This window comes from Marmota flaviventris, chromosome 11 (assembly GCF_047511675.1).
Source record: "Marmota flaviventris isolate mMarFla1 chromosome 11, mMarFla1.hap1, whole genome shotgun sequence".
Taxonomy (NCBI): domain Eukaryota; kingdom Metazoa; phylum Chordata; class Mammalia; order Rodentia; family Sciuridae; genus Marmota; species Marmota flaviventris.
This window is the reverse complement of record NC_092508.1, coordinates 25,510,700-25,538,102: the sequence shown is the minus strand read 5'-3', so window position 1 is coordinate 25,538,102 and position 27,403 is coordinate 25,510,700. Positions and strand designations below refer to the sequence as shown.

The following is a 27,403-nucleotide window of genomic DNA, read 5'->3' as shown; positions in this document are numbered from 1 at the left end:
GTTTTCCTTTTCTGGTTTATGCTGCCAGCAGAACTTCCATGTTGAATTATAGCCTGTTCTACTGTTCAATTTAAGGCACCTGATTTCAAATGCCTATGAGATCACTCCAATTAAACCACATGAGGGTGCTAGAAACTTACAGAGTGCCAGATGTAACAGTGCAAGAGACTTGGGGTGGAAAAGAACAGATGTTATCATGATTTAATTTCCACTTGATGTATATTCTGATTTTTGGACAAATTTAATGTTTTAATTAAATAGTTTTTGTTACATCTAGAAGGCAGGTTGAGATACTAACTAAGCACAAATAAGCGTATATTGATAGTAAAAAAGGTCCTTGGAGGATTAGAACAGTTCACTGTCATAGATCATTTATAATATCTTTCTGACTTCCACATTCTGTTGCATTTATTAGCTGATAATTTGACGTTTTTGGTTTCCATTTGCTGACATAAATTTATTTGTAAAAAAGGCCCTTTCTCTTGTATCTTCAAAATGATCTACATTTAAAACACTTTATATATGGAGCTTTTAATAATGTAAAAGATTATAAAAATTATTTACATGCTGTGTAAGTTTGTTTTGATTCAGGGAGGCTAAAATGCTATTATGTAACAAAAGCTGACAATAACTTGGAGTGAAAGTCAATAGATGATCCATGGCATTAGTAAACCTAATATCTGAACTCATTATCTCACAGATACTTGACTTCATTTTTTTTTCTTTTTTTGGAGAGTCACTGGTGCATACATAGCATTATGATAATGACTGCTATTTAGAAGTGTTAGGTAAATGGAAAGAATGGATGGCCACTGAGGCTAGTTGTCTCAATCCTACCATGGCACATAGGGGCCTGAAGTTGAAAGGAAAACAAAGTTGGGCACTCTTGTATTAAGGTGCCCATGTCCTTTTGCACTTTTCACACGGGTCCCTGGGGAAATAGGCAATGGGGATCTCACTGGGAGAAGAGAAGAAAGTTAGAGGATGAACATAGAATGCTAGACAGTGGTTCAGTTCCTTCCTTGTACCTATAAGGGGAAGGGGCAATGGAGCCAGACAGATCATTGTGCAGGTCCCTGCCTGCTGTGGAGTCACGGATGCATTACCTCCTTCCTCTTGCTTCACTTCCTTTCTGCTAATGTCTACTTCATAGTTTTGTTGTAAATCTTAGATGTTAAAATTATAAAGCAGTCCTGGCACATGATGAGTGCCTGAGACTTTTCCTTTTTTCTCCTGAAAATGAAAATACCACTTATATTATGAAGATTATTTCATGACTTCAAATATATGCATTTGAGGACTCATTTTACCAGTCATAATTTGCATTTATTTATTTATTTTGAAATGTATCATTTCTTTATGAAGTATTGCCACTATTTTTAATGCCAGACCTATTTTTATAAGGAAGTAATGAAAACTAGGATACAAAGACTATTATCAAAAGATTAATAGCACTCTGTTATGCTAATGAACCAAAATTCTCACTCTACAATTTTTAGTCATGTCAAGTTCTTCTAAAATCCAATAAACATTCTTCAGGAGAGGATGAGAATATCACTTGCACTGATGGTCAATCTGTGACTTGTATTTACATATAATCATCTGAAATGAAGTCTAGAATTTGACTGCCAAATGAATATACTCTCATATTTAGAATATATGTGAATGTCCATAGGCAGATATAGGACAAATAAAATAATGATTATTGCAAGGTAGGCATTATGGAAATGACTAATTTCTATGCTTGTAAAAAAGTGGGAATTATAGTAAAAGATTCATTTCCTGGAAGGATGGAGATAAACATATAATGAAACCCCAATCTTCTTCAGGGTGATTGGTCAAGATAGGTAGGCAATATTATAATTAACTTAGTATCCTGGCTCTGAACCCACACCAGAACTCAGTTTGTAGTCTCCATTCCAGGAGCTTAGCAATGGCAGCCCTTATGAGACCTTCAGAGCAATATCCATTTTTAGAATTTAGGGGATAATCATTATTCAGACAGCTTCAGGAAAAAAAATTCTCTTTCCCACTTGAGTTCACTGACGTTTTCATTTTCCTCTTAAATTGTTTATTGCTGCCCAAAGGCAGGCTAGACAAGTTGACCATTCTAGGTAGTCCTCCCAAATTATAAGCTAGTATAGTGGCATTAGTCAACCAGGCTGATAACATTTACAGTTGACTTCTTTAAGGTTCAGAAGTTTCTCTTTACTCAACTTGGTGTGAATTGTGTCATGCAGGATTCCAGTTTTTCATGCATTTACCCTGGAATTTAGATGATTAATGTTTACTGAAGATGTATTAACTTCACATTAACAGATCATCCAGCAAGGAGTTTGAGAAAGATTAAGATTATCAGAATTTTTAGTGAAACTGCAACATGTACATGAGCTCTATCCATTGGTCTTCACTGCTTAACTGTCCTTTCCTGTACTCATTCATCCTTCCAGCCCTTACTTCTATACCTTATGCTTCTCCTGTATAACATTTCCAAAAATACTCACTTAAAGAAAACTATGCTAATTTTGAGATATTAACAATTATAAAAATATTTCCTATAGTCCTTTTCTCCACTACCACATAGACTTAACCTTAGTCTTGCAAAAAACCCCAGTTTGGAGAATGGAAGTACAGGTATCACTTATCAAATACATGTTTCAAATGTCTTCATTAACTAGGTTCTCCTGATATAGCTTATTCTCTGTAGTAACAACAGGATGGGTTTAGAACTCTGTTAATATAGAAACTTGAGTTTTGATTCAATTCAGTAATTCCAAATATCTTCTAAATGTAAGATAATAATTACTGAATTTTTGGACTATCTATCAGGTACTGTGTCAATCACACTATTTTGTTCAATATTTCCACAGCATTAAGTTTGCAATTTCTTAATATGACTGATAAATTCAGCAGCTTCTTGTGTATCACATACTAATAAATGACAAAACTGAGATCAAATCTGAGTAGGACTCAAGAACCTGGAACATTTGATATTTAACCTCTAATATTTGATATGTTAAGTATGTAACTGTGCCTATATATGTATACAGACACAAAATATATATTATTGGTAAGGAAAGGCAAATTTGATAACATCCGGAAGAAACCAGATGACACATAATAGGCACTTCCAGTATCGTAACAGCAGTCAATAAAAGGCTGATAGTCCTATCACTTTAGACCCAGAACGCAGGATAAATATTTTAACTATATTCATAATAAATAGAAAAGCACAAGTGTAAGATTTCTCAGTTGGATTGCTAGTGTTATAAGGAAGGAAGGGAGTGGTCTATAATAGGACTTCAGAAACTTACACTCCATTTTTATTTATAATATCAATTTGGAGTAGAAAGTTTAGATTGAAAGATAACCATTATGTTAAACACACACACACACACACACACACACACACACAGAGTCAAGAAAAAATTGTGAGAGTACTAATTGCTAGCTTTGAACATCTGTTAAATCCTTTGCCTGTTATTCTAAAATTAATTATTTTATTTTGGTTTTTGGGTTCTTTAGCTATTTGTGACTGATACATTCAGCTCAAGGATGTTATTATACCTGCCTAACTTGTAGAATTTTTCTCTTTTACTGGCTAAAACTAAGCTGCATTAAGTTTCGAATCCTTCCAGTGATTAGCTTAAAGACAGCCAGCCTCTGATGTTAAATTACCAAATGGAAGATTTTCTGCCATTTGTGATGATTGTTTCTTCTTTTGCATTCCATTTAATTTGGGCAATTTTCCTGGAACGGTCCATTTTGCTCTCTGGTTTTTATGCACAATGCTGCTATTTATGTTGGTATTTTTGTAGATGACTGTTTAAAAAGAATCTGTTTTCACCCATTTTAGATGTTCAAAACTAGGGCACAGAACCAATGAAATGAAGTTTATAGCACATAAGTTTGGAAGCTAAGTTTTGGATTTATCTATTAATTATTGACATAATTAATGGGTTTGGGTATAAATTATGCAGAAATTTCTTTTATCCAATATTCTATAGACTTCATGGGTTTTATTTTTGTTAAATTTTGATAATATTCTCTTCCCCCTTCACTGGCAGTTACTGCTATAGTTAATGTAGTAAGAAAGAGTAAAGTGGAGTTTTGAAGGGTCTGATTTCCATCTGAACATCACTGTGTTCAGTGTGATAAACTATGCCCATTGGTGAGTGCTGAAAATCATAGGCATGCCTATTGCTTAGGAAAACAATCTAGGGCAAGCCTGGCGAGTTCCACTTGGGCATTCAAGTGCTAAATTGAGCTCAGTAAAGTTGGCCATTTCCCTGCAGCCACAAACTTCTGGCAGATGTAATAATGCAGGTGTCACCTTAGCTGGAACACTCCCTTTGAACGTCCTCTCCTACACACGGTAGTTCCATTGACTTTTTATTTAACTTGCTCACGAAGCATGGCAAAATCAGACAAGAACGTTTTGTGCTTATATTTGATTGAAGTTTCCAGGAGAAAATTGTCACCTAAGAGTTGTTAGATATAAGAAAGAGAGTGGTCAGCCCTTTACTTTCTGGTGGTTATTTGTAATTTCTGATAGAAATAGTTAACAACTTCAGCCTTATTAAATATGAAAGTAAATTAGGAAAATATGTGTGTGTATATACACACAATTATAACAGTCACATCAGATAACTTTTATGACTCTTTAGTGTGTCATGCTTATGATACCATTTGTCTTTTTGGATATAGAAATGGGAATGGAGATCCTGTGACACTTTAGTGGAGTCTTCTTGGTTTGATGTGCAGAAAATGGTCTTATGTCTGTTAGTTTCACTACCAACTCACACTGTATTTTTAAGTCTCATTTTCACTTTATTAAAAAGCAAGAACAAAACAAGATAAAAACAACCCCAAACAACTCCCTTCTTATTTTGCTGGGCTTATATACAAATAGCTAAATATATAATGTACTGCATATAAAGTATTTTACATTAAAGGAAAACAGTCCCACCAGTTACTATATATTACCATCCTCTGGTTGTACTTATACTGTAATCTACTTATATAATAAAGCTCTTAAAGAAAACTAAAAACTCAGGCTTACACAAACATGTTATTTTTTCCCTCTGCAAAAGAGGAGTATTACTATGTGAAATTTTATGCCTCTGTGAATTAATGTCAAAACATGTTTTATTTTTAATTTAGTTTTATGTTCCATATGATAGGATATTTAAGGTGATATAATATATTTGATAAGATTTCATTAATTTTTTAAACTAATGATTTATTAAATTAGATATAACATAAAATTTTACATCAAATATTTAGTATTCTGAGAAACTTTATTTTTTAAAATTTTTTTATAGTTTTGACAAGTAATTTTGAATTGTTGAAAGTGTGAAAGAGTATGATTCTGATACAGACAAGATTAATGTTTTACTTAAGAGATTTTCAGTGTGATATCTAGATTATTCACAAAACGTGTATTTTTAATTTTCTATATATTAATTCTTATGTTTGACAGCTACAAAAATCTTAAGTTGCCTTAAAATAATTACATGTTCATATGTATATGTATCTATTAATAGACAGTAATTATTAGATTATCTCTAATCTTAACTTGATGAGTGATTCATTTACTTGATGGTATTTCTCTTTATTAGGAGCTACATGACCATATGATATTTAGCTAGTCAATTATTAATATTGGGTACTCATTATGTACAAGGCATTGTATCGGGTATATACCCTTTGTTCACAAATAATTCTTGGTCATTGATTTGCCTTCAATGGGTTTAAACTCTTATACTAATAGCTATACATAAACAGGATGCATTAATGGACATTTGAGAAACAGAGACACAAAGAAATGAAAGGTGAACCAAGGTTAAAAAGAAGACTGGCTTTTGCACATGTATCAAGTATTAGTCTCAACATAAAAGTTTCTAGGAATTTGTGTGTCCCTACCCCATATTTCATGGCAGAAATGATGGCTTATGATGTTAAGTAAACTTGCTAGTGTTTTACAGGTAGTACATGTCAGAGCCAGGATTTGATTTTAGGATTTTCTGAGTCCAAGGGAAGCATTCTTTTCTTCAATATGTTACCCTGTCATGGGAGCAAAGGAAAGAGAGAATTTCCTATACAATAAATAAAATAGGAAGAACAATACTGCATGGCTTAGAGAAGAGAATTAGATGAGTCTATCAAATTCAAATTTGATTATAGGAAGGTATGAGTGGAAAAGGAGATTCAAAATACCAAATATGTGGAAGTAGGTAACTGTATGAATCCTATTTAAGAAATGACAAATTGTTCATATATTTTTCTTTATGCTATGTTTTATAAAAGTAAGACTCTTACTACAAAATAATTAAGGCATTTAAGTACCGTCATGAAACTACATGTTATCTACCTATTTGCCATTGTTTCTAACAGTTGAAGCCACAAAATTTCTTTTCACTGTTCTATAATTATTACATAGTTGGAAGTATCATCCCTGAATTAAATTGCAAATTCCATTAGAGCAAATCCCAAATAGCATAATGTCTTAATATACTTTTACTTAGGTCTAGTTTTTAGGTTTTTCCTCATCAGAACTTTTGTTAATTTGTATGAGTCCAGAATGAAATTCATAATTCTAAAGTATAATGTTAATTCTGAAACAGACATGTTTTCCATTTCTCTATTTACCATATATCTTCTTGGGAATTATTGTAAAGTAACAACAATATTTGTATGGCAATGTACCATTTTAAGAGAGAAAGAAATATTGTTAAGAAAGTGAAAATCATGATTTCTCAGTCATAGCAAAGGTGGGGGAATTGCAAAGGAAGAAAATGCATAATGTTCATAAAAATGCAAAGTGTTCATAAATATTCCTAGTTTCTCAAAGGGATGAACAGAATTGTTGATTGGAAAATATGTAGTTCAAGGTACAGACTAACTCTGTGTTGAAAGATATTATAAATCAGCATTCCTTTGTTTTAATTTTGTTGAGTGGTTATACATTTTAAGAGGAATATTCTGATAATATTCTCTTAGCTAGGAATATTTTGAATAAGTTTTTTCCTAATAAAAGAGGATTTAGCTAATTGTATTATCAAATAGGGATTATATACATGTAAGCATTAAATTATTCAAAGGTGCATTATAAGATCTTTTATTGCCTATTGAGAACAAGCCCGCATTTCGTATGCTTTTTCTGAAAAAAGTATCCATGTTTTCAAGTTTTTGCATTTTCTGAAAAGTTTTTGTGAGAAATGTTCATAAATATTTTCAATTGTATTGAAGAATATGAATTGATGAACCAAAAAAAAAAAAAAGGGCTAGGGGAAACCAGAGTATTTATAGTACAAATATCTGCATTTTCTGATGACCTTAGAGCACATTTCTATTATAATATAGGTGAAAAATACCACTCTATCTTTATGGATGGTGAACTGAGTCACACTGAGGCAGGTGTCTTACTTATGTCACACCAGGCAGAGGAAGGCAGGGAATTTTGCTCAGGGCTTCTGCCTTCACTTCTAGTCACTAACCCTTTTCAAAAGCTTCCTTTTAGAGATATGACTTTTAAATCAGACAGTCGGAGATCAGTTGCTCCTTAGCTGTCAAGTTGTGAGCTGCATGTTTCCCTGCCTGAATTGTTGACCCCACTTAGAGAAGAAGCATTGTGAGGAATGTGCCCTTTCCAGAACTCTAGTGGGGAAACACAGGGAGCCTGGCAGGAAGGAAGCAGGTCACCTTTAGAAAATGTAAACAGAATTTTCAAGGCTATGGAGACCTCAGATAGGATATCCTCTTAAAATTTTGCTTGATTTATAATAAATCATGTATATATATTCATGTATATGGACACATATTTTTCTTTTGAATAAAGTGTATCTGCCCTGCCGGCTGTGTTTATGTGGCTATGAGTAAAACAACTGAGCATAGAATGGAAATTAAATTCAGGCAAAACAGGCTGCCAGAGCTAGAACTAGAGAAGTTAGCCAAGCAGTCACTGATTCCCAGATTTTTTTTTTAACCTGTTATTTAATACCTGGGATGCCTGTAGTGGGGCAAGTCCCCAGGTCTGACCTTGGAGATGGAGTGTGGGATTTCATCTCCAGGAGCAGAGGAGGCAGCCATGTCTCCTGAGGGTGGAGAAAATGCTTGAGAGCACATTCTCTCCAAAAGATCAGTTCTGATCTGCAAGGAATGACAAGTATGGGGGCACTCCCTGCCTTGAGGTGTGGGTACAGGAGTGCTACATAGGAGAGGGAGGAGAAAGAACAGAGGTGCAGGGCTAAATTTAGGTGACTTGCCAGTTTTGTTCTGCTGAGCTCCTGTTCTTGTCCTCCTCTGCCTCTTTTCCTTCCTCTAGGTCCTTTTTCCTTAGGCATCTGCAGTCTCGAAGCACACATTACCTGCTGACTTTTGTACAAAGCACTTTATGTGTTTATTCTTTCACCTAATTGACAAGTTCTTCTCTCAGTTGAGTTGGAGCCAGACTCTAGGATTTGTCCAGTTTCTAGAAGTCAAAGAAAGTTATGTATCAGATATTATACATCCATGGCTTGGGACAACAAATGTGATGTTTGGAAAAGTACTCTGTGGAGCTATGACTTGATTTAAACAAAGATCATAGGGAGGCTTTAAAATATAGGACTTTTTAAAATAAATTTATGTAACACATGGAAATGCTCAGTCTCAATTTTCTGCTGAGGCTTTATAAAGTGTGCCTTTTAATCTTGAGATTTAAATTCTGGACCTATATTCATGGAAATCCCAGGGTTTTATTTACTGAATACATTCTCTTTACTTTTGGGCAAGTATGCATTGGATGGATTTAGAATTGTGAATAAACATATTAATCAAGAATAACAAACAACATTTCATATCTAGACTTTGCCTTTTAGTTCAGTCTAATTAGGTAAAACTTATTTGGTTAGAAGCATACTTTTTTTTAATCTGTAAACTGTTTATTTCTGAAATTTTCCATTCAATATTTTTAAACTAAAGTTGACTACAGGCAAACAAAAATGCATAAAGCAAAATCACACATAAAGGGGATGAAGCATACTTTTTTTTTTTTGAATGTGACAAAACTCTATTATATACTAACAGACAGAATTTATTCTTTTGGTCAGGTGGTTTACATCTTAAATCTTGAACACAGAAAGAGTCCTTGCACTTTTCAATTAAGAATCATGGATAAATAAAATGTGATTTATTAAGTTTCAAAATTGCAACTAACTTGTACTATGTTATTTGCCTCATTATTAGTATTTTTTTGTTCATAGAACATAATTATAATATTATATTCAATAGCATATAAATGGCTTTGCCAGATTGAAAATACTGTCACAATATTTTTGGACTACTAGGGTTATTAATGATTTATAAAACAATGAACATGGAATTGGGGATGTAGTTCAGTGTTAGAGCAATTGCCTAGCATGTGCAAGGCCCTGGGTTCAATCCCTAGAACCACAGGGAAAAAAAAAATGACTATAGGATTCACGAAATTGAAAATTACTTATTTAAAAATATCGACAGCTTGTAAGCTGTTTATTTCTGAAATTTTCCATTCAATATTTTTAAACTGAAGTTGACTACAGGCAAATGAAAATGCATAAAGCAAAATCACACATGAACTTTTCATAAGGTTTGTTTTTCATTTTGATTTTGTTACTGTCGTTAATAGCCTTGAAGGTTAAATATGGTTTTAGGTATGCCATTTCTTGAAAACTGATTCTTATATTATTATAGCATTGTTTGATGATGCTAAATGGACTCAGATCCTAGTACATAATTTTCATGTTACCATACTTTCACATGAACATTGGTGTAGGTATTGTTTATCCTGTATATGAGATAAAATGATAAGGCCTTCGAATGGAGCAGAGGAAATGAACCAGGGAGAAGGAGGCATGGAGAAAAAGGGGAAATACTGGGGAATGGTTTTGAAAAAAATTACATTGTTATATCATGCACATGTATAGATATGTAACAATGAATATTATTATTATGCATAATTATAATGCAATAGTAAAAATGTAGACTAAAAACTCAAGGCCTTTAATTCCTACAAAGATCTCATTGCTCCTGAGAACCAAGCCATGATGCTCTTGAAAATTAAGAGAAATAAGTAGTATTTACCCAGTTGTACAGATTTTTATCATTTGCTTTTCTAAACATTACTTATTTTTTTGACTAATGTCTTTTACATTTCTACTAGAAAGTGGGTTATACCTTATCTCTTTGCAAGAAAGGATGAGTAGACAAGTAGCTGCTTAACTGATGGAATTACTGTGATTGTGGCATGGTCTGAAACCTGTGAAATGCCACAGATAATCAGCGAAGCCATGCAATGTTTAAGGGAGAGGGAGGTAAGGGCTATGTGAGGCAGAGAACATACATCTCACTCAGGCCTCTTTTCTTATTAAAGAAGGTGTCATTACTGAGCATCAGACCTAGTGAATTTTCAGGTTCTGCCTTTTGGGAGATTTTTTTTTGAAAAAGAAGATAATAAATTGCAAGCCCACCCCATAATTGTAGGCCAAGTGGAGTGCTCATTTTCACATTAGAGCTTGTGCAATCTGGAGGGAAATTTGTTTAGTATTTCTTGTGAGTTGGTGGATCAGATAAAAGCCAGTCAAGTGGAAGAGAGGACTGTGTGAAGTGCGCTGGTTCCCCTGGTAATTGCAATGCTGCAGGCGTTCCTCCAGTCGGCTAATAGATTTCCCCAGCTCCTCTGTGCCAGGTGAAAATTTCCTCATTAAGGGGAATTTATTCCATTTCCTTTTATCATTTATTATTGAAGAATAAGTGTGAGTGGAGGAAGTTTCAGAGGTGACAGGGTGGAATTTTAAACAACAACAACAAAATCTACATTGGAAGTCAGAGAGATAGAGAGAGAGAGGAGAGAGGAGAGAGGAGAGAGGAGAGAGGAGAGAGAGAGAGAGAGAGAGAGAGAGAGAGAGAGAGAGAGAAAGAAAGAAAGGCTTGTATTGTTTATAAACCAGAGAACACGCAAGAGACTTCCTGCCCTAGAAGCTGAGCCATGCTGTCTAAAGTTAAAAGATTACAGGCAGAGTGTGTAAAAGTCTGATTGCCTGGTTTTAAGACATTTCTCCCCCCTCTAAAAATTTCACACTGTCATTTTGTGCTGCTAACTAGAGAAGAACTAAAGATTATGAAAAGACCAACATAATAATGATTTGGTGTATCTCTGTTTCATTGTTTCGGTTTTATTATACAGTGATGAATATCTAACATTTGAAGAATTTGCCCTTGAACTCTGAAAGCAAGGAAAGCTGGTAGGGAAAGAAAAGTGTATATAGCATATTTTAGAGGATATAGTTCTGAAGTATGGATTTAATGTGCATATGTTTAAAAGAGTAAAACTAAATGAAATAATAAGACATATAAATACTTATTACATAACAGAAGGATAATTTATTATATGTATTTAAAAACTTTGTGCTTTAATGCAATATGCTCCATTTATCTGATCACTAGTTTGGTATAATGCTCCCTTGATTTACAATATAATATAAATGGTGCATTCCCTATTGATGCTTCAAAAAGCAGTTTTGAATTACAAATCTGACATTTATATTTCTTTTAGTAATTATTCTGTTTTGAGTTTGTTCCAAATTGAGGTATTCATTTTCCTTCAGAAAAATAAAAGTGTTATAGTCTTGTTCCCTAAAATAAGGTTCTACCTAGCTTGATTGAAAAACAAAAAACAAGAAACTTACTATGTTGGAAGTTCTTTTTATCAGACAAAATGGAGAATTGCCCTATATGGGCAGATGTGGAGGAAGATCAGGTATTGAATCTCTACATTGTGAACTTTACAAGTGAACTTTATGTTCACTTAAGATTATTCATCTTGAATTTGACTCTAAGGAGGTTTAACCTTATCTAAATCACTGGCCCAAAGCTAATGAATGGTGTCTTCAAACTGTCTCTTCTCTTATTTTATTATAATGGGACACAAAATAAAATTTTGTATTAGAATGTCAGGAATAAAGTCCATTTTCTTCTGTGTATAATGATATTCCAGCCATCCTTGTATTACACAGAAGAGAAAACAAATTAGGGAAATACAGAGAGAGTCTATCTGTTTCTCATTTAGAGTTAGGTGTACCCTGCAGAATTACATAGCACTCAATTTGGGAAAGGAGCTTACTTGTCTTTGCAATTGCTATGATAGGTCAGGGTTAATGTCAGTTTCCCAGTAAGGAGGGTTCCAGAATGCTTTATGTTATTTCACAAATACATCTAAAGAGTAGAAATTAATAACCAAAGAGATCACGAGGGGAATGCTATAAAAAATATACCACTTTGAATTTTGTAAGAATGTACCTTTCCAATGTTTGCATCCATGTCAAGGTAGATGAACATGAATGTGGTAATAAACCATTTTGATTTAATGCATTCTGATTTTCAAGACACTGACAAAATGTGATATTGTATTATTGATCTAGCTATTTGAAAACTGGGCAAGGTTAAAGTAGTTTTTGGTTCATCAGGAAAATATTCTAAGAATCAGTTATTGAGCTTAAAATATGCACTGTGAAGGTCTAACTTGATGTATCTGTTTCTGGTTCTCACTTGGTGTGCTTGAGGGGGCCAGGCAGAAATAACTTCACCCTTGTTCTAAAGTATCATGATCATTACCTTGTGTTATCGTCACTCTTCTCAGTCAACCCCTTTAACTAATGAAAGCTCTCTGGGGTAGGGGATTCTCAGGGGAAAAGTAATAACTGAGTGAGTCTTAGTGACAGAAGGCTATTTTCTTTTTTGCACCAGAGCTTAGCACAAAATTAATTCACTTTTTTTATGTAGAAGGCCAATACAATCCATCAATCTTTATTTCCTTCCTCCTGTCCCCCCCCCCACCTTCTTTCTCCTTTTCTTTCATTTCTTTACTGACAGGAGTCAAAGTTTTATTTTGTGGGTAGAGGAGGAAGACTGTTTGTTAGAGATTTCTACATATATATAATCTATTGAATTCTTTTGTAAAAAGGAATGAGGAATTATGTATGTTCAAGTAATTGAAAAGACTGTTTATTGTGTCCTTAATAGAAATATGAAGGATTTAATCTTTCCCTTTATGTTTATTTAGTATCATTACAATGTCCATTTAAAGCCACATAACAACCTTTAAAGAACTGCTTGGTATTTCATATAAGAAGAAGTTAAAATAAATCATTAATGACCAAAACAAAACAAAACCAGACCAAAAAAAAAAAGTAAAAATAAAACCCCACAATAACAAACAGAAAAACATGATCCCACAAAAACTAAAGAAAAATATGTAACTTCTCTTGTCCTTGGACTAGAACTTGTATTTAGGGTGCTGCTGGTCCATAGTTACACCAGAAGTGTGATGGGTCTTCTGAATGCAGGTGTCTTTAGTGTCTGGACCACTGTTTTTGAGGGTTAAGACTTTAGTCATTTAAGTTAAATGGTTGTCTCTTCAGTAACATGATATGGGTTTTGCCAAAGATGGTTTTTGCAGTGTCATATTAAAGATCTACTTATTCTTTGCTCTTCTTCATTGCTATCCAGTAACAATGGGAACATTTTTCAGCAAGCAGTAGAAAAAATATCTGTGGGTAAGAATGTTCTGTGTTACATGTACACTGTTTTCCCATCTAAACCAAACTTTATTCCTTTGTTTTTAAGATTAATAGAACACAGAGAAAATAAGTAGCCTTTTCCGGTGCATGTAAACATTAATATGATTTCAGATTTGAAAACTCAAAATTAGAGTTTTTTTTTTTTTTTCAAAAGAACCTCATCCAAAGATCTAATTGAAAAATAGTCTACTTGTTGTGTACTTCCAGTTTGAGAGTAAATGCATACTTGCACATAAACAAATGAGCAATGGGTTTAGGGTCGTCTTCTTGGCAAGGAAATTAGAGACATACATTTCTAAAACAGATAGCAACAACAAGTCTTTCCTGTATGTTGTTTTCTTCTTTTTATTTTTATTTTTTGGTAAAACTAAAGGTAATCATAAACTTGGGTGCTTCAGAGTCCCTTGGAAACTCAGAAATCACTACTTGGATAAAGCATTTCTAAACTTACCTATGGGAAGATTAGCCAGAGCCTCATCTTGTCTACATTTCTCTCACGGCGCTCTCACAGTGTAGACACATCAATAGCTATCTGTCTGTCTCCTAATGTACTCTAACGACGTAAGAATTCAATATTTTATCTCCCCATCATTCACACAGGTAGCACAGGCCTGATGTCACTAAACATTAAAGCACTAATGAAAGAGTGACATTGAATGAGATTCCACTCTCACCATCCCGTTCCCAGGCACTTTTCCAGCTACAATCCTTGTTGTATTTCCTATACCTGCCATGTCCATTGTTGCCCTCAAATTCTTGTGAATACAGTTGCCCTTGCCTATAGTGCATTCATCAACTCTGTCATCTATACAAAGCTGAACTTTCTTTATGGCTCTGTTCGTGCTCCTCTACTGCCACAGTATTTCTCAAGTATGACCACTCACACTTTTATCTCTTTTCTTTGGCTTTACATTACACCACATAGCTTATCCCTCCATAAATTGCTTTGACTCACAGTTGATCAGGTCATTGTTCCAAATATTGTTGTGTATCTTCTCATGCAGCATTGTCCAGTAGAAATTTCTATGATAAAATCTTCTGTAAGCCACACTAATACAGCAGCTCTTGGCTACGTGTGACTATTAATCATTTGTAGTGTGACCAAGTGTGAATGTAAACTTAAATTTTTAGTTTTTAAAAAGATTTACTTGATTAACCTTTGAGGCTAGTGGCTACTTTATTGGACAGCAATAGTTTTAGAGCTTATAGCCCAGGGTATGGCACATGTTATAAGCAACTAATTATAATATCAGGTTGTATTCAAGAATTTGACAGAAAAATGTGTTTCTCTCAGGGAATGCTTATCAAAAACTTGAGAAGGTGAACACTCAAAGTAGGAATAAAAAGAACAAATTAAATGCATTTGGAGAAATAATGCATTGATTTGAGACAGAAGGGAATTATGTAATAGAACAAGCAAATTGACTAGGAAGAGCTGGAGCTGCAAAAATCCAAACTAATACTGATGCAAGAAAGGCAGGAAATAGCCATTACATACAGCAGCTTGATTGTCCTCCAAACTCAGAATATGAATTAATTAAATAAAGAAGATGAAAGATTGGAATGAGAAGTATGCAAGAGACTTAGTTCAGTAATATTCTATTAATAGATTTCCACAAAAACGTTTTGTTTAGTATAAGTTAGGTCTTCTGATAACAAACTATTATATCTTAGTTTCATTGTATCAACTATTGAATTATTATAATTACATTTTATTGTATTGACTATTGCTTGAAATTGGTGAACCACAGGCATTTGACTACAGATGTTTTATAGCAGTATTTTATTCTTCTGTAGCTTAGCACCTTACAAATTATTTTTCTGCATATTTTGAAATCTGTTTACAAGTTGATTTCAAATTTACATCTATGTTCTTTTCTGTAAAATGAAAAAATAGTTTTAATTTCTTTTGTTCATTTAGTAAATATTTATTGATTGCTGTCTGTGGGCTAGATAATGTGCCAGACTTGGGGAATAACCTGGAAAATGAATCAAATATACACTTTGCCCTCTTGGAATTTTAATCTAGTAGGGAATATTTAATTGATCAATAAATGTTAAGAAATAATATAAATACTAGGTAATGCTGACATGCCAAACCATATAGTTCTGACTGTGTTCATAGCTCCAAGCAAAAAAGGCAGGAAAAGCTCAAGTTTCTCATTGGGTGACAGGAAGCTGAGAAGCTTTGTGGATGAGACCTGGTTTTATTTGACCTTTGTGGAGTAGCTGAGGGTTGGGAAGAAGTTGGGTGGATAAAAGGTATGGCAAAAGCTTTACAGCCCAAGAGAAGCAACTCAAGCTCTACATGATATAAATGAACATAAGAAAAACAAGAAGACAATCTAGCTTGAAAGGAAAATAATTATAAAGCCACAAACTACTTTCTCAAATAGAAAGATGTGTGATATTAGTAAATAGAGGCAGTTTATAGAGAGGCAGTTCAGTCTGAAGCAAGATGGGGACATGGGTAAAGATGATTCCTCAAGTTCACATCCATGATGACCTAGAGCACATGTCAGTCACTGGAGAAGAGGCCACAGATTTGAGAGTCATCACCCAGCTCTGAACTCAAGCCACAGCAGTGGCTGACTGTATGGGGGAGAGAAGTAGATAACAGAGGGTAGAGGCTTGGGGAAAATCAGAAAATCAAGAAACAAAACCCCAAAAACCCCAAACAGCAAATAGTTGTGAGCAATAAAGTAGGCTGGAAGCAACTTAACAGAGAGGCCAGAGAAGGTGTCTCTTTAAGGAACGAAGCTTCAAAAGGGTTCTATGGTGACAGGTTGAGGAAAATGAAAACTAAGAAAGGGCTCTGGATTTAGACAGAGAGGTCTCTATTACTGAACAAGAAAATTCATATGAAAAGTAAATACAGGACCTATTTTTTTTAAGGAAATAAGCAGAAAAGAGGGCACATAGGCTATGAAAGTGGGAGAGCACAGAGAGGTCATCATTGCCAATGCAGAAGAATATAGAGACTGGGCGACTTAGTGGGTAATTTATATATTTTTTAAACACAAGATGAGTGAACTATGTTTGAAAGTAGAAAATAAGGAGTCTTTGTTGCTTTTGGAATTAAACCGTTTACTGCTTTTTTTGTGTGTTTGGTCTAACTTTGAATCGCTTTCACATTCAACTCCAGTGAATCCATTACAGAAGAAACCCTGAGAAAGGCAAAGGAGATTGGCTTCTCGGACAAGCAGATTTCAAAATGTCTAGGACTGACTGAGACTCAGACAAGGGAGCTGAGATTAAAGAAAAATATCCACCCTTGGGTTAAACAGGTAAGGGAGTTTCTTTTTTCCCAGGATTTCCATGGTGAAATGTAGGCACCACTCAAAAAGTCATTGTCAATAAAAAAGAAGGGTTTGAAAAATGATCCTACTTGTCCAATTGATGCTCATGATGTCATCAATTTTATTCAACTTTATTTTATGCTTAAAAGGGAAAAGATGTAGTAAACAGTGAGATGTAAAGAAAAGAATGAATACCTGATTTTTATAACCTAAATAAATTTATAAAAAAGAAGTGACATTTCCTTTGCTTTTTGACCTATGTTCAAATATATATGTCATAAGAAAATTTCTTTAGTGTAATATTAGGATTTGAAATACCTTAGCATGCTGGCTGACCCTTTTGAAAAGATAGTTATTTCCTTTGGCACCTTTTTTTTTTTTTTTTTTGGTGGTACTGGGGGTTGCACATACTAGGCAAGAGTCTTCCATCAATCTACACCCCAGCTCTTTTTTTTACAGTTTGAAATTTAATTTGGAGGTAAGGTCTTGCTAAGTTGCCCAGGCTGGGCTCAAAAATATTTTACAAGGTGATACTTCAGGTACCCTGTTGCTATGGTTCATTCAGTATGCATCATGATAGGGCTGGGTGTAATGAGTTCCTCTAGTATTCATGACAGTCATACATGAACAGTCATAGTTGTGCCTTTCTGGTTTTTAATGGAAGGAATGTGTTCACTTAAAGTACCACCAGCTGATTTTTGCCCTTTAAAATCATTGACTTTTCTCTGTGTGCTCAGGGGGCACATGTATACTCTTCGGTCTCAAGCTTGATACTAAATATTTTCCACTCAGCAATTATTATCTTTCTTTCTTCTCACCTGCTTTATGCCAGCTTGCCCTGTTGGCCTCAAATTCTTGCTCACTAAGCTGAGCCCTTGAGAGTGGAACTGATTTACTTTTTCCAAATATGTTCAATGAGATCCTTGTCTCTCATCCCTAGTGTATGCTTTATAGTATTTGTGTCAGTCCATGTCTTGGTGCCATTGGTAATGCAAATCCTACACATTAATTTGCAACCAAATGCATCCTTACATATAGGCAATTTTCTCTGATTTTAGATTTCATAGACAGTTGCTTTAAATAGCTGACAGGTTAAATCTTCCTGGTAACCAGTGAACTACATGATCATTTTGTTGTGCTCATGGGAACTACTGTAGTGACCCAGCAATCCCCTGGGTGTATATGACTGTTAATTGCTCAAGTGATAACTAGATCACATCATTTTTTTTTCTCTCTCTCTTAATGCATAATTAGAAAACAATTAGATTATACATAGCTTTTCCTGTCTTTATATTTGACAACATTAGGCATTAAGTAAATATGAATGCAACATACAAAAAAATAAAACCACAGTTGTTAAAAAGGTTATAATGGAGATAGGGAGTAAAATTCATGTTAATCAATCAACTAATAAATTACTTTTCTCTTTCAGATTGATACACTGGCTGCAGAATACCCATCAGTAACAAACTACCTGTATGTTACCTACAATGGTCAGGTAGGAACTGCCTAACTGCCATGCACAGAGAGCTCTAATTTTAGTAGCTGGTCTACTATTGGGAATACATAATTTTTTCCTTCTTTGATTATTTACTTATCTTGGCAATAAAAAGGGCCTCACAGAGGTATATGCAATGATGTGTTTCTATATATAGTCTGTTAAGAACTCTCTTATGATAATGAAATCAAGCCAGTGAAAATATGATAAAGACAATGGTCACACAAGCATACCATTATGCTGGGTTCTCATGACTTACACTTACAAATATTTAGCTACAGCTATTTTTTTTTAATGAAAAAGTAACTTGGAGAACACCATACTTTGGGTTCCCAGAGACTAATAGAGGTTTCATGTGAACAAAAGAAAGAATGAGAAAGACACATTTAAAAGACAGGACAAATAGTTGAATTAAATGGAAGAATAACATAATAACTTCTATATTTTCTGTTGTTTTCTATCCTCAGGAGCATGATATCAATTTTGATGAACATGGAATGATGGTGCTGGGCTGTGGTCCATATCACATTGGTAAAGTGATGACATATGTATATACAACTTCACAATTTATATAGTGCTCATTAATGTTAATACCATTGTTCTAAGAACTGTGTACAGTAAATGCTGTTAGGGTAAATGTTTTGAAAATTAGGAAACTGAGGTTCAGAGAAATAAAACCCAAACTTATAAAGCTACTTAGTGGTAGAAGTGGAATTCAAACACAGATTTTAAACTAGAAATTCCATCTCCTTTCATTTTACCATGTTACTGAATCATTTTCATTCTCTTCAACTGAATTGACATCTACTTTGGATTTGGGGAGTTAATTAGACTTGGCTATTTCTCTTCTAACAGTTTTTCATAAAGATCTACATTTTCCTCAAAGACTTATACATCAGCTAGAAATTACATTGCTTATACAGTCTCTGACTTAACATTTGATGCATACATCAAATGCAGAGTTTGTCTCATTGGAAGGTAGAGATTTATAAAATCCAATTAAAACAAACTCACCAGAGATGGTGACATTTCCTCTCTAGTCAATTAGATGCTTAATAACCACTCCAAATCTATGACACAAGGTGTATATTATGTGGGCAGGATGTTAACCAACAACTGCATTTCATATTTAGTCCCTGAAAGGCATTCTGATATGGAAATTACATAATATACAATTTAAATACATGTAGTCTTACTATTTCTTTAAGTACAGTTTGAGTTTTTATAATTAATTAATGCTTCAGGGTGTTCTAATTTACCAATCTTTGGCCAAATATGATATAGGCCAAAACTGTTTTTTTTTTTAATCAGTCTATTATTGTCTTAGTTCCATTTCTGCTGCTACAACAAAATACCTGAGACTGAAAGAACAGAAATTTATTTCTCACAATTCTGGAGGGTAGAAAGTTCAAGATCAAGGAATAAGCCCCTTCAGTTATTTGGTGAGGATTAGATCTCTGCTTCCATGATCACATCCTAAATACCTGTGTCCTTTGGAAAAAACTGCTGTCCTCAATGGCAAAAGCAAAAAGAGCATGAAGGACAAACTCTCTCTTGAGGCCTTTTATAATGGCATTAATCTATTCATGAGGTCTCCACCTAAACACATCTCAAAAGGTTCCACTTTCCCAACACTGTTGCATTAGGAATTAACTTTCTGACACACAAATCTGAATTTTGATTCATTCAGCCTATAGCAGTTATCTTATAGGTAAATGGCCTAAACTTTTCACTTCTCAGGACCTTTTTTTCTTGTTTTAAAATTTAATCTAATTTATTCAACAATTCTGCATTAACCTTAGTGTCTAGCAAGATTAGCTAAGCTGATAATCAAGTACATACTTGCTCTATAGTGAGAATTAATGTATTACTCTATTGGAACACTATAGTTTGACAAGACTTTTTAGGAGACAATGTATTAATACAAAGAATTAGGACAAGTACCAGGACTTTCAGTTCTATGGCATCCCAGCAGAGGTGATATTTGAGGCTGTTAGGCCATTATTATATTTCAGATTGCTTCACAGAAGGTCACTCACTCTGCATGGGGTGGCCTTGCCAGGCTTAAAAGGATATGCTCAGAAAGGACAGGACTTTCTAATCAATCAAGATATGTCAGATCAGCAAGGCACTCAGGGATTATTTGGTTTAGCCCTCAAATAGTGGATTAAGTGGAAAAACTGAAGCAAACATACAAGTATTCTGATCACTGGCTTAACTCTTTTTGTGTATTGAGGCGATTGTGTTCATTTTACATTTCTTTTCAGAACATGAGGGTTATTTTTACCATTGAAACTATCTCCTATTAACATCGAGCTCCTCAAATATGGAGATCATCAATTGTAGAATTCTGGATATAAAACAAGCCAAAATTTTCATGATTGTTTAATTAGTGCTTGGTTTTCCTACTGCGAATATAGTGTACCTCATAGGTCTGAAATTTATATTTTGCAGTTTGAAAAATTGAATTGAAAGGCATTGGCTACCTTAGCTTGGACTGACTGGTGATATATTTTTCTGCTTCTCTTTGTGCTGCAACTTCATGCTTCTCTCACCCCTTTTGCCCATCTTGTTGCCTCTGCAGGCAGCAGCGTGGAATTTGATTGGTGTGCTGTCTCCAGTATCCGAACACTGCGTCAGCTTGGCAAGAAGACAGTGGTGGTGAATTGCAATCCAGAGACTGTGAGCACTGACTTCGATGAGTGTGACAAACTATACTTTGAAGAGTTGTCTTTGGAGAGAATCTTAGACATCTACCATCAGGAGGTAAAAAAAAAAGGGATATATATATATATATATATATATATATATATATATATATATATATATAATGCATTTTATGTATATCTGTATTCATGTCTCTAGATTTATATTGTATTTCCCCTAGGAGAAATTTCTGCCAGTGTCTTCTGTTGCCTAATTTTTTAGTGAAACTCTAAAAGAAAATCAGTCCAGCCTTATATTCTTGAGGCCTTGGCATTAAGTGATTGTTTTCATGTAAAATTCTCTTTCTTTCTAAGCATTCTGGCTGTATTGAAAACTTTACTTGGTAAGATGTACCAGCCACATATTAGCTATCAAGGTGGCCTTTCATAAATATTTTGCAGAATGTTTTAATTGGTCATCTAGACAAACTATAAACAGCTTCTTTCTAGTTCATGGGATGTGTTTTGATGAGGAACAATTCCCAGAGGAGAGACATAAGTTGTTTACCAAGGACCAGTTAATGCCTGTTCCATCTGATAAAGTTGTTAGTCTTCAGTTTAAGATCAATGAGTCCATTCTGAATGATTTTGCTTCCTTTAAGGCCTTTTTCTTAGAGTTGCTTTTCCATTTCCATGCCAATCTTATTGAGTGTGTTTTCACTGTGGATTCACATGATTGCGTCTGTAGAACAAATAGTTGTCATACAATTAAAAAAATAGCAACTGGAAAATTCCAAAATGATGTTCAATAGTCATGTCTTGAGTTATTATTGTTAATTCCTTACCACAGAGAATCATCCTTATGTATAAAATATGGTCATTTAGAGAAAAAAAGTACTAAATTGAGTCACAATGCTTGAATTCCAGTTTTGATTTGAAAACTAATTGACTTGTGCAATTTGAATTCTCTGTTCTCTATCTCTGTCTGTCTCTCTTTCTCTCCCTCTCTCTTTTTATTAATGCATCCTATGCATGTAAAACATGCTACTTTCAGGCACTGTGGAGATAACATTGGGTTTATGATAGAAGTCATATTGTAAAGTGTAAACTACATGCTATAGCAATGTGATGATTTTATTATTATAAAGAGAAACCGAATTATGATATATATACAATCATAATTGTGTTTAGGCCCAACTTTCCTTTATGCAGAATATAGGCTATTTTTAGTCCCGTTTCTGATAATGTTTTTCTTGTTGCTCCTTAATATTCATTTCAGAAACATATGTGGGCATCAAAACAAATACATTCTGCAAACATGTCTGGAGTACCTTATATAGACCTGGACAGCTATAAAATCAAGCCCCTATCTTTAAAATATTAACAATAAAACTGAGTTTCATGATATAAATATGTGAAAAACCAAATATTTGTTTCAAAAATATGAAAAAGCATCACAGGCAATAGGAACAGATTTGTGATTTCCTTGTGAAATCATCTAAGAAAAGATGAAAAACTTCTACAATTGCTTTTGGATACAGTTACATATAACTATTAATGAGATTCTTCTAGAATAACCAAAGTCAGTACTATAGAAAGAAATAAGCTGCCCTTTCTTTGAAGTTAATTGGCATTTAAAGTAATATTCCTGTATATAAAATGAGGTAATTTACAATGTTATGTTGGAATGGAAGAACATTATTCCACTGATGTATTCTTTAGACTATCTCATAGGAAATGTTGTAAATCACACAGTACACACCTTATCATACACACATGTAATATGTGTGTGCGCTTCCTTTTATGAGGCAGGTGTGTACTTCCTCATTAAAGGCTCTGTAGTGCTGCTCCGCTGTCTCTGATCAAGGAAGAAGCACACATCTAAGTCACTTGGGCAATCTATTTTCCTGAGGATGCATAGCTCCATGGGTACAATGGGTCTTCTGGTCTGGGTCTCAGTCTAATTTTGGACCAAGGTCATTTGCATAGTATCAAGGAAAAAACCATGGATAAGGCATTAAGGGAAAGTCAGTAATAACATGCCACAGAGGTGAAGCAGGCTGTTGTGGAAGAGGCTTTCATCGAAGGTAGAGCAAGAAGGTGCTGAGGTATCCTCCTGTTTATTCTTAGTTTTTCATGTAAAATGTTATAAATTCCACTTACTGCCACTCACTTTGACCATAAGATCATTCATTTGCTTTATAGAGTGACCCCTTAAGCACAGTCATTTATTCCTTGTTGTTATGTTTATAGGTTCTGCTTTCTGAGAAGAGATTTAAATTTGATTTTTTGTTGTTTGCTTGTTTGGTATGTGGAGTAGAGTCAAGGAAGCAAGAAGTTGGTGTAAACCATCTATGATGCTTTGTAAGATGATGTTTTGCCTGGTTTACAGTTTAGGTTAGGATATTTCTTACAAAGGATAAAGGTGTTCTCAAAGTATTTGAGGTCAATAGCTTGAAATTGTTGCATTGTTTGTAAAGTTGCTACATGGTGCTTTTCTTTTACTAGATCTATCTATTTGCTACGGATAAATTATTCAATAATCTTTATAGGCCACAAAAAGGAACCATATAGATCTGATCCTAAATTCATATCCCCCCCCTTTATTCCTTTGAACATTCATGAGTTAAAAAGTTGTGTTCACAAACAATCATAATATTGGTCTATATCCAAGCCTTGTTTCTCAGTCTCTTTTGTCATTGTTCATTAAAAGATAGATTTGAACCAGGTACGGTGGTGCGTGTGTAGTCTCAACTACTTGGGAGGCTGAGGCAGGAGGATTGCTTGAGTCCAGTTTAAGACCAGCTTGGGCACTGGGCAACATAGCAAGACCCCATCTAACCAACAAACAGTAACAACAAAGAAAACCTCATCAGATAATATATCTGACACCTTTTGATGTCCCTGTTTGGTTAGAGTACAGTTTAAATAATTTTTTTCTTGCTTGTATAATGCTTACTTTGCTGACTATAAACATGTACCCTGTTTAACGGTTTCTTTGCCGTATTTTCTCTATATATATATACCTATAGATAATGGCACAGGAGTTAAATGAATTAAGTAATTACAGATATTAATTAGTGGTAGGCAAAACTCATTAGGGAATGTATGACTCTAAATAGAATTGGGGTTCATTTCTAGCTTTTGGTTTAATTGTAATTAAATATAACCCTAAAGTTCTGCCTAAAATGTAAAACATGTTACTAAAATGTAAATGATTGAGATGTGTCTCAGTGGCAGAGTGCTCGCCTAGCATGCATGAAGCCGTGATTTTAATCCCCAGCACTGTAAAAGGGAAAACAAAAGAAGAAGAGAAAATTAAAATTACTAAAATATGAACCACAATCCTTCCTCATTGGCAAATGTATAAATAATGGAATTTTGTAAATTGAAGTTCATCCATGAAATTTTAAAAATCAGGGCCATTTTTAATGAAGGAAATGCTATTTCTACTAGTAAGATAAATTTTCTCATACTGCATCGTGCCTAAAATACTGCATCTAATTAGGACCGACCAAAGTGATTAGTGGCTAGGAGCAATTAAAATGATGTCAAATAAATTTAAGACATTTTCTTTTAATTCTTTAGTGCTTAAAATAGATTTCTGCTATGATTTCAGCTTGAATGTTGTTTCAGAAATACTCTTGTGTTACTTTTCTTGGTGGTATCAGATTTAATAGAACAGAAATCAAAGATAAGCAAAAAAATACACAGATGGAGGATGTAGCTCAGTGGTACAGCATTTGCCTAGCATGCTTGATGCTCTGGGTTCAATCCCAAGGGCCACCATCGCCACCCAACCAAACAAACCCCCACAGAAAACAAACAAACAAACAAAAAACACAGAACAAATTTAGATAAGAGCTTTGGGAGCCTAATGTATTATTTTAAGTCTAAATATTTTAGAAATTTGTGGAACAATATATAAATTTTAGAATATTTTATTTTAGTAAATTATTTACAACTATTTAGACACAAGTGATCAAAATGATGATAATTTACCTGTGTGGGATACCAGGTTCCTGTCCTAATGTCCATACAAGCCCTGTTCTTAGAGTTAGGGACAATTTAAGATTAGACCTATGAAACTGCCCTACCTTGACTTCATCTAATAAGCATGTTTTCATACTGAACTCCTTTTGCTGTGTGGGCAAAACCTGCACTACATCTTCACATTGTTACTCTATAACATTTCTGTGGACATGATTTATTGTCCCAATGATGTTCTATATATCTGGAGGTCAACTATGAGGATTTGGTTGTGCACTGGAAGATTTTCTTTGTATCACTTTTCTAAAACAATGCTTTAGCAATAGATTTTCTTTTATCCTCTAATATTAAACATTTCTGAAAATAGCCAGCCAAGTAGAGTTAGCCTAAGATTGGAATATTTAGTCATTTACTTGAGCATACCTGTTGTTCAGTCTGCAGAATTGAATTCACACACCCTCTCTCTACTGCTGGGGAAGAGATATGAATGAATCATTTCAACTGATTGAGTCTCAGTTTTTTTTTTTTTTTTTTTTTGGATGTAAATGGGGATAATAAAAGTCACCTTAGAAGGTCATCATGAAGGTCAAAACATATTGACCAGAATACAAAAAGTATCAGCGATTAGCCTATTCTTATTTTGAAAGTTGATGTTTAGAAAATATAAATCAGTATAATAATGCCACTTTGAAAAAAATATCCATGTATTTATTAATGAAGGCCTTTTCATTCAATTTTAAGCTCCCATTTAGACCAAGTAACTACAGTGTTTGCTACTTTTTTCTTATTTTTTAAAAGTTATTTTGAAATGTCTCACATAAAAAACTTGAAGAATTTGTTTTCAAGCCTCAAAATCTTAACAACACTGCTAATAAACCAAGGATGATAATAAGAAAAAAGATTATTATAGTAAAGAGAATAATTCTTTTTAAAGATTTTGCAAGAATGTATGTTGAACATATTTTAAAATGATGATAAAAGTATCTTAAGTACACTTATAAATATGCAGAACGTTGGATTATTATTTTCAGTACTGTTTACAATGCCTTAAAGCATTCACTTGCAGGGTGTTTGTTTAGGCAGTACTGTAATTGCTCTCATCAGAGAGAAATTAGCTTTATCCCTTAAAAGAGTGTTTCAGAACAATTTCAAATAATGATAAGATGTATTTGGCACATATCTATCACTTCAGTAATTCTACTAATATTTATTAGCAGGTCATTATGGCAAACATAAATTATGCCAAGATCCATGGACTGTCAGATAGTTTAAATATTAATAATTATATTTTATTTATTCATAAATGTAAAGTGTACATAGGATTTTTAATGTTTATTATCCTATTTCATCCACATAGCAGTCTTGTGAAGCAGGAAGGTATCTGATTCCAATTTTATACACAAGAAGTCTGAAGGTATTCTAACCCTAATTTTATATACAAGGACTGAACCTTAGGTTGAACATGGTAGTAAACAGAGGGAACCAAGATGGGAAGAGTCTTGTATCTGCAAATCCAATCCCCACCATCACACACTGGCTCATGTTTATTATTCCAACATCAATCTTAAGAGACTTTGAGATTTGGTGGGCTAATATTTTTTAATCTTCAATCTTTTAATCCTTAACTTTAGACTGCTAATAGGAGATTTGGTTTTAAGTAAGGAAAATTTAAACTAATCTAACATCTGAATGAAGGGCAATGATTCAGGCACTGGTTATGAAGCAAGTAGGAAGGAAATAGGAACTAAAAGCAGCTACTGGGTAGTGGGGATAGATGCTAAAGTGGCAGGAAAGGAGAGGAGATGGAGGTAGAACACGAAGTGGTTAGAGGCTTGATAACTATAAGAGAGAAGAAAGGAGTAACAGTCAAAGAAGTTTTGGTGGAACAGAGAGTTTGCTAGTGGGAATATACGTTCTTGGGGGGAATGAGTAGTGGAGTCTCTGGGGCTGAGAAGGGTGGTGATAGCCAAGAGTGGAAGGTTTAAATGACCTGAGGTAATGAATTTGTACTTTATTTCTCTAGGCAATGGGAATTTCTGGAGAACTCTGCGTATAGGACTAACTTGGCAAAGCAGTTTTGTAGGGGGTTTAATTTGAATGTAAAGGATTGGATGAAGGGGTTGCAGGAGAGGCACGTTGGAAGAAGAAATTGGTATCCATTTAGGAAATTATGTGAGTAGTCCAGAAAGTAATTGTAGTATAGAGTGCAAATTCATCAACTTGTTTTTCTTTTCCAGACGTCACAGGTGCAAATGTTGCCAGTGATATATACCATGTGAACTTTGTGGAGATCTTGCAGAGATTTTAGGATGTGATAGCCTGAAAAGTAAAAACTAAGTTCATTTATCTCTTTATGACATAATTTAATATCAT

At 34.1% G+C, this 27,403-nt stretch overlaps 1 protein-coding gene across 1 annotated transcript in view; it reads left to right on the top strand.

Annotated features, from left to right (window-relative positions):
* Positions 1-27,403, top strand: part of Cps1 (carbamoyl-phosphate synthase 1) — a 113,612-nt gene that overhangs the window by 55,843 nt on the left and 30,366 nt on the right. The window contains exons 22-25 of the mRNA XM_027941798.2: positions 16,744-16,885; positions 18,330-18,395; positions 18,863-18,926; positions 20,980-21,161. Coding sequence (XP_027797599.1) covers positions 16,744-16,885; positions 18,330-18,395; positions 18,863-18,926; positions 20,980-21,161 — 454 coding nt within the window. The remainder of the gene's footprint in view (positions 1-16,743; positions 16,886-18,329; positions 18,396-18,862; positions 18,927-20,979; positions 21,162-27,403) is intronic.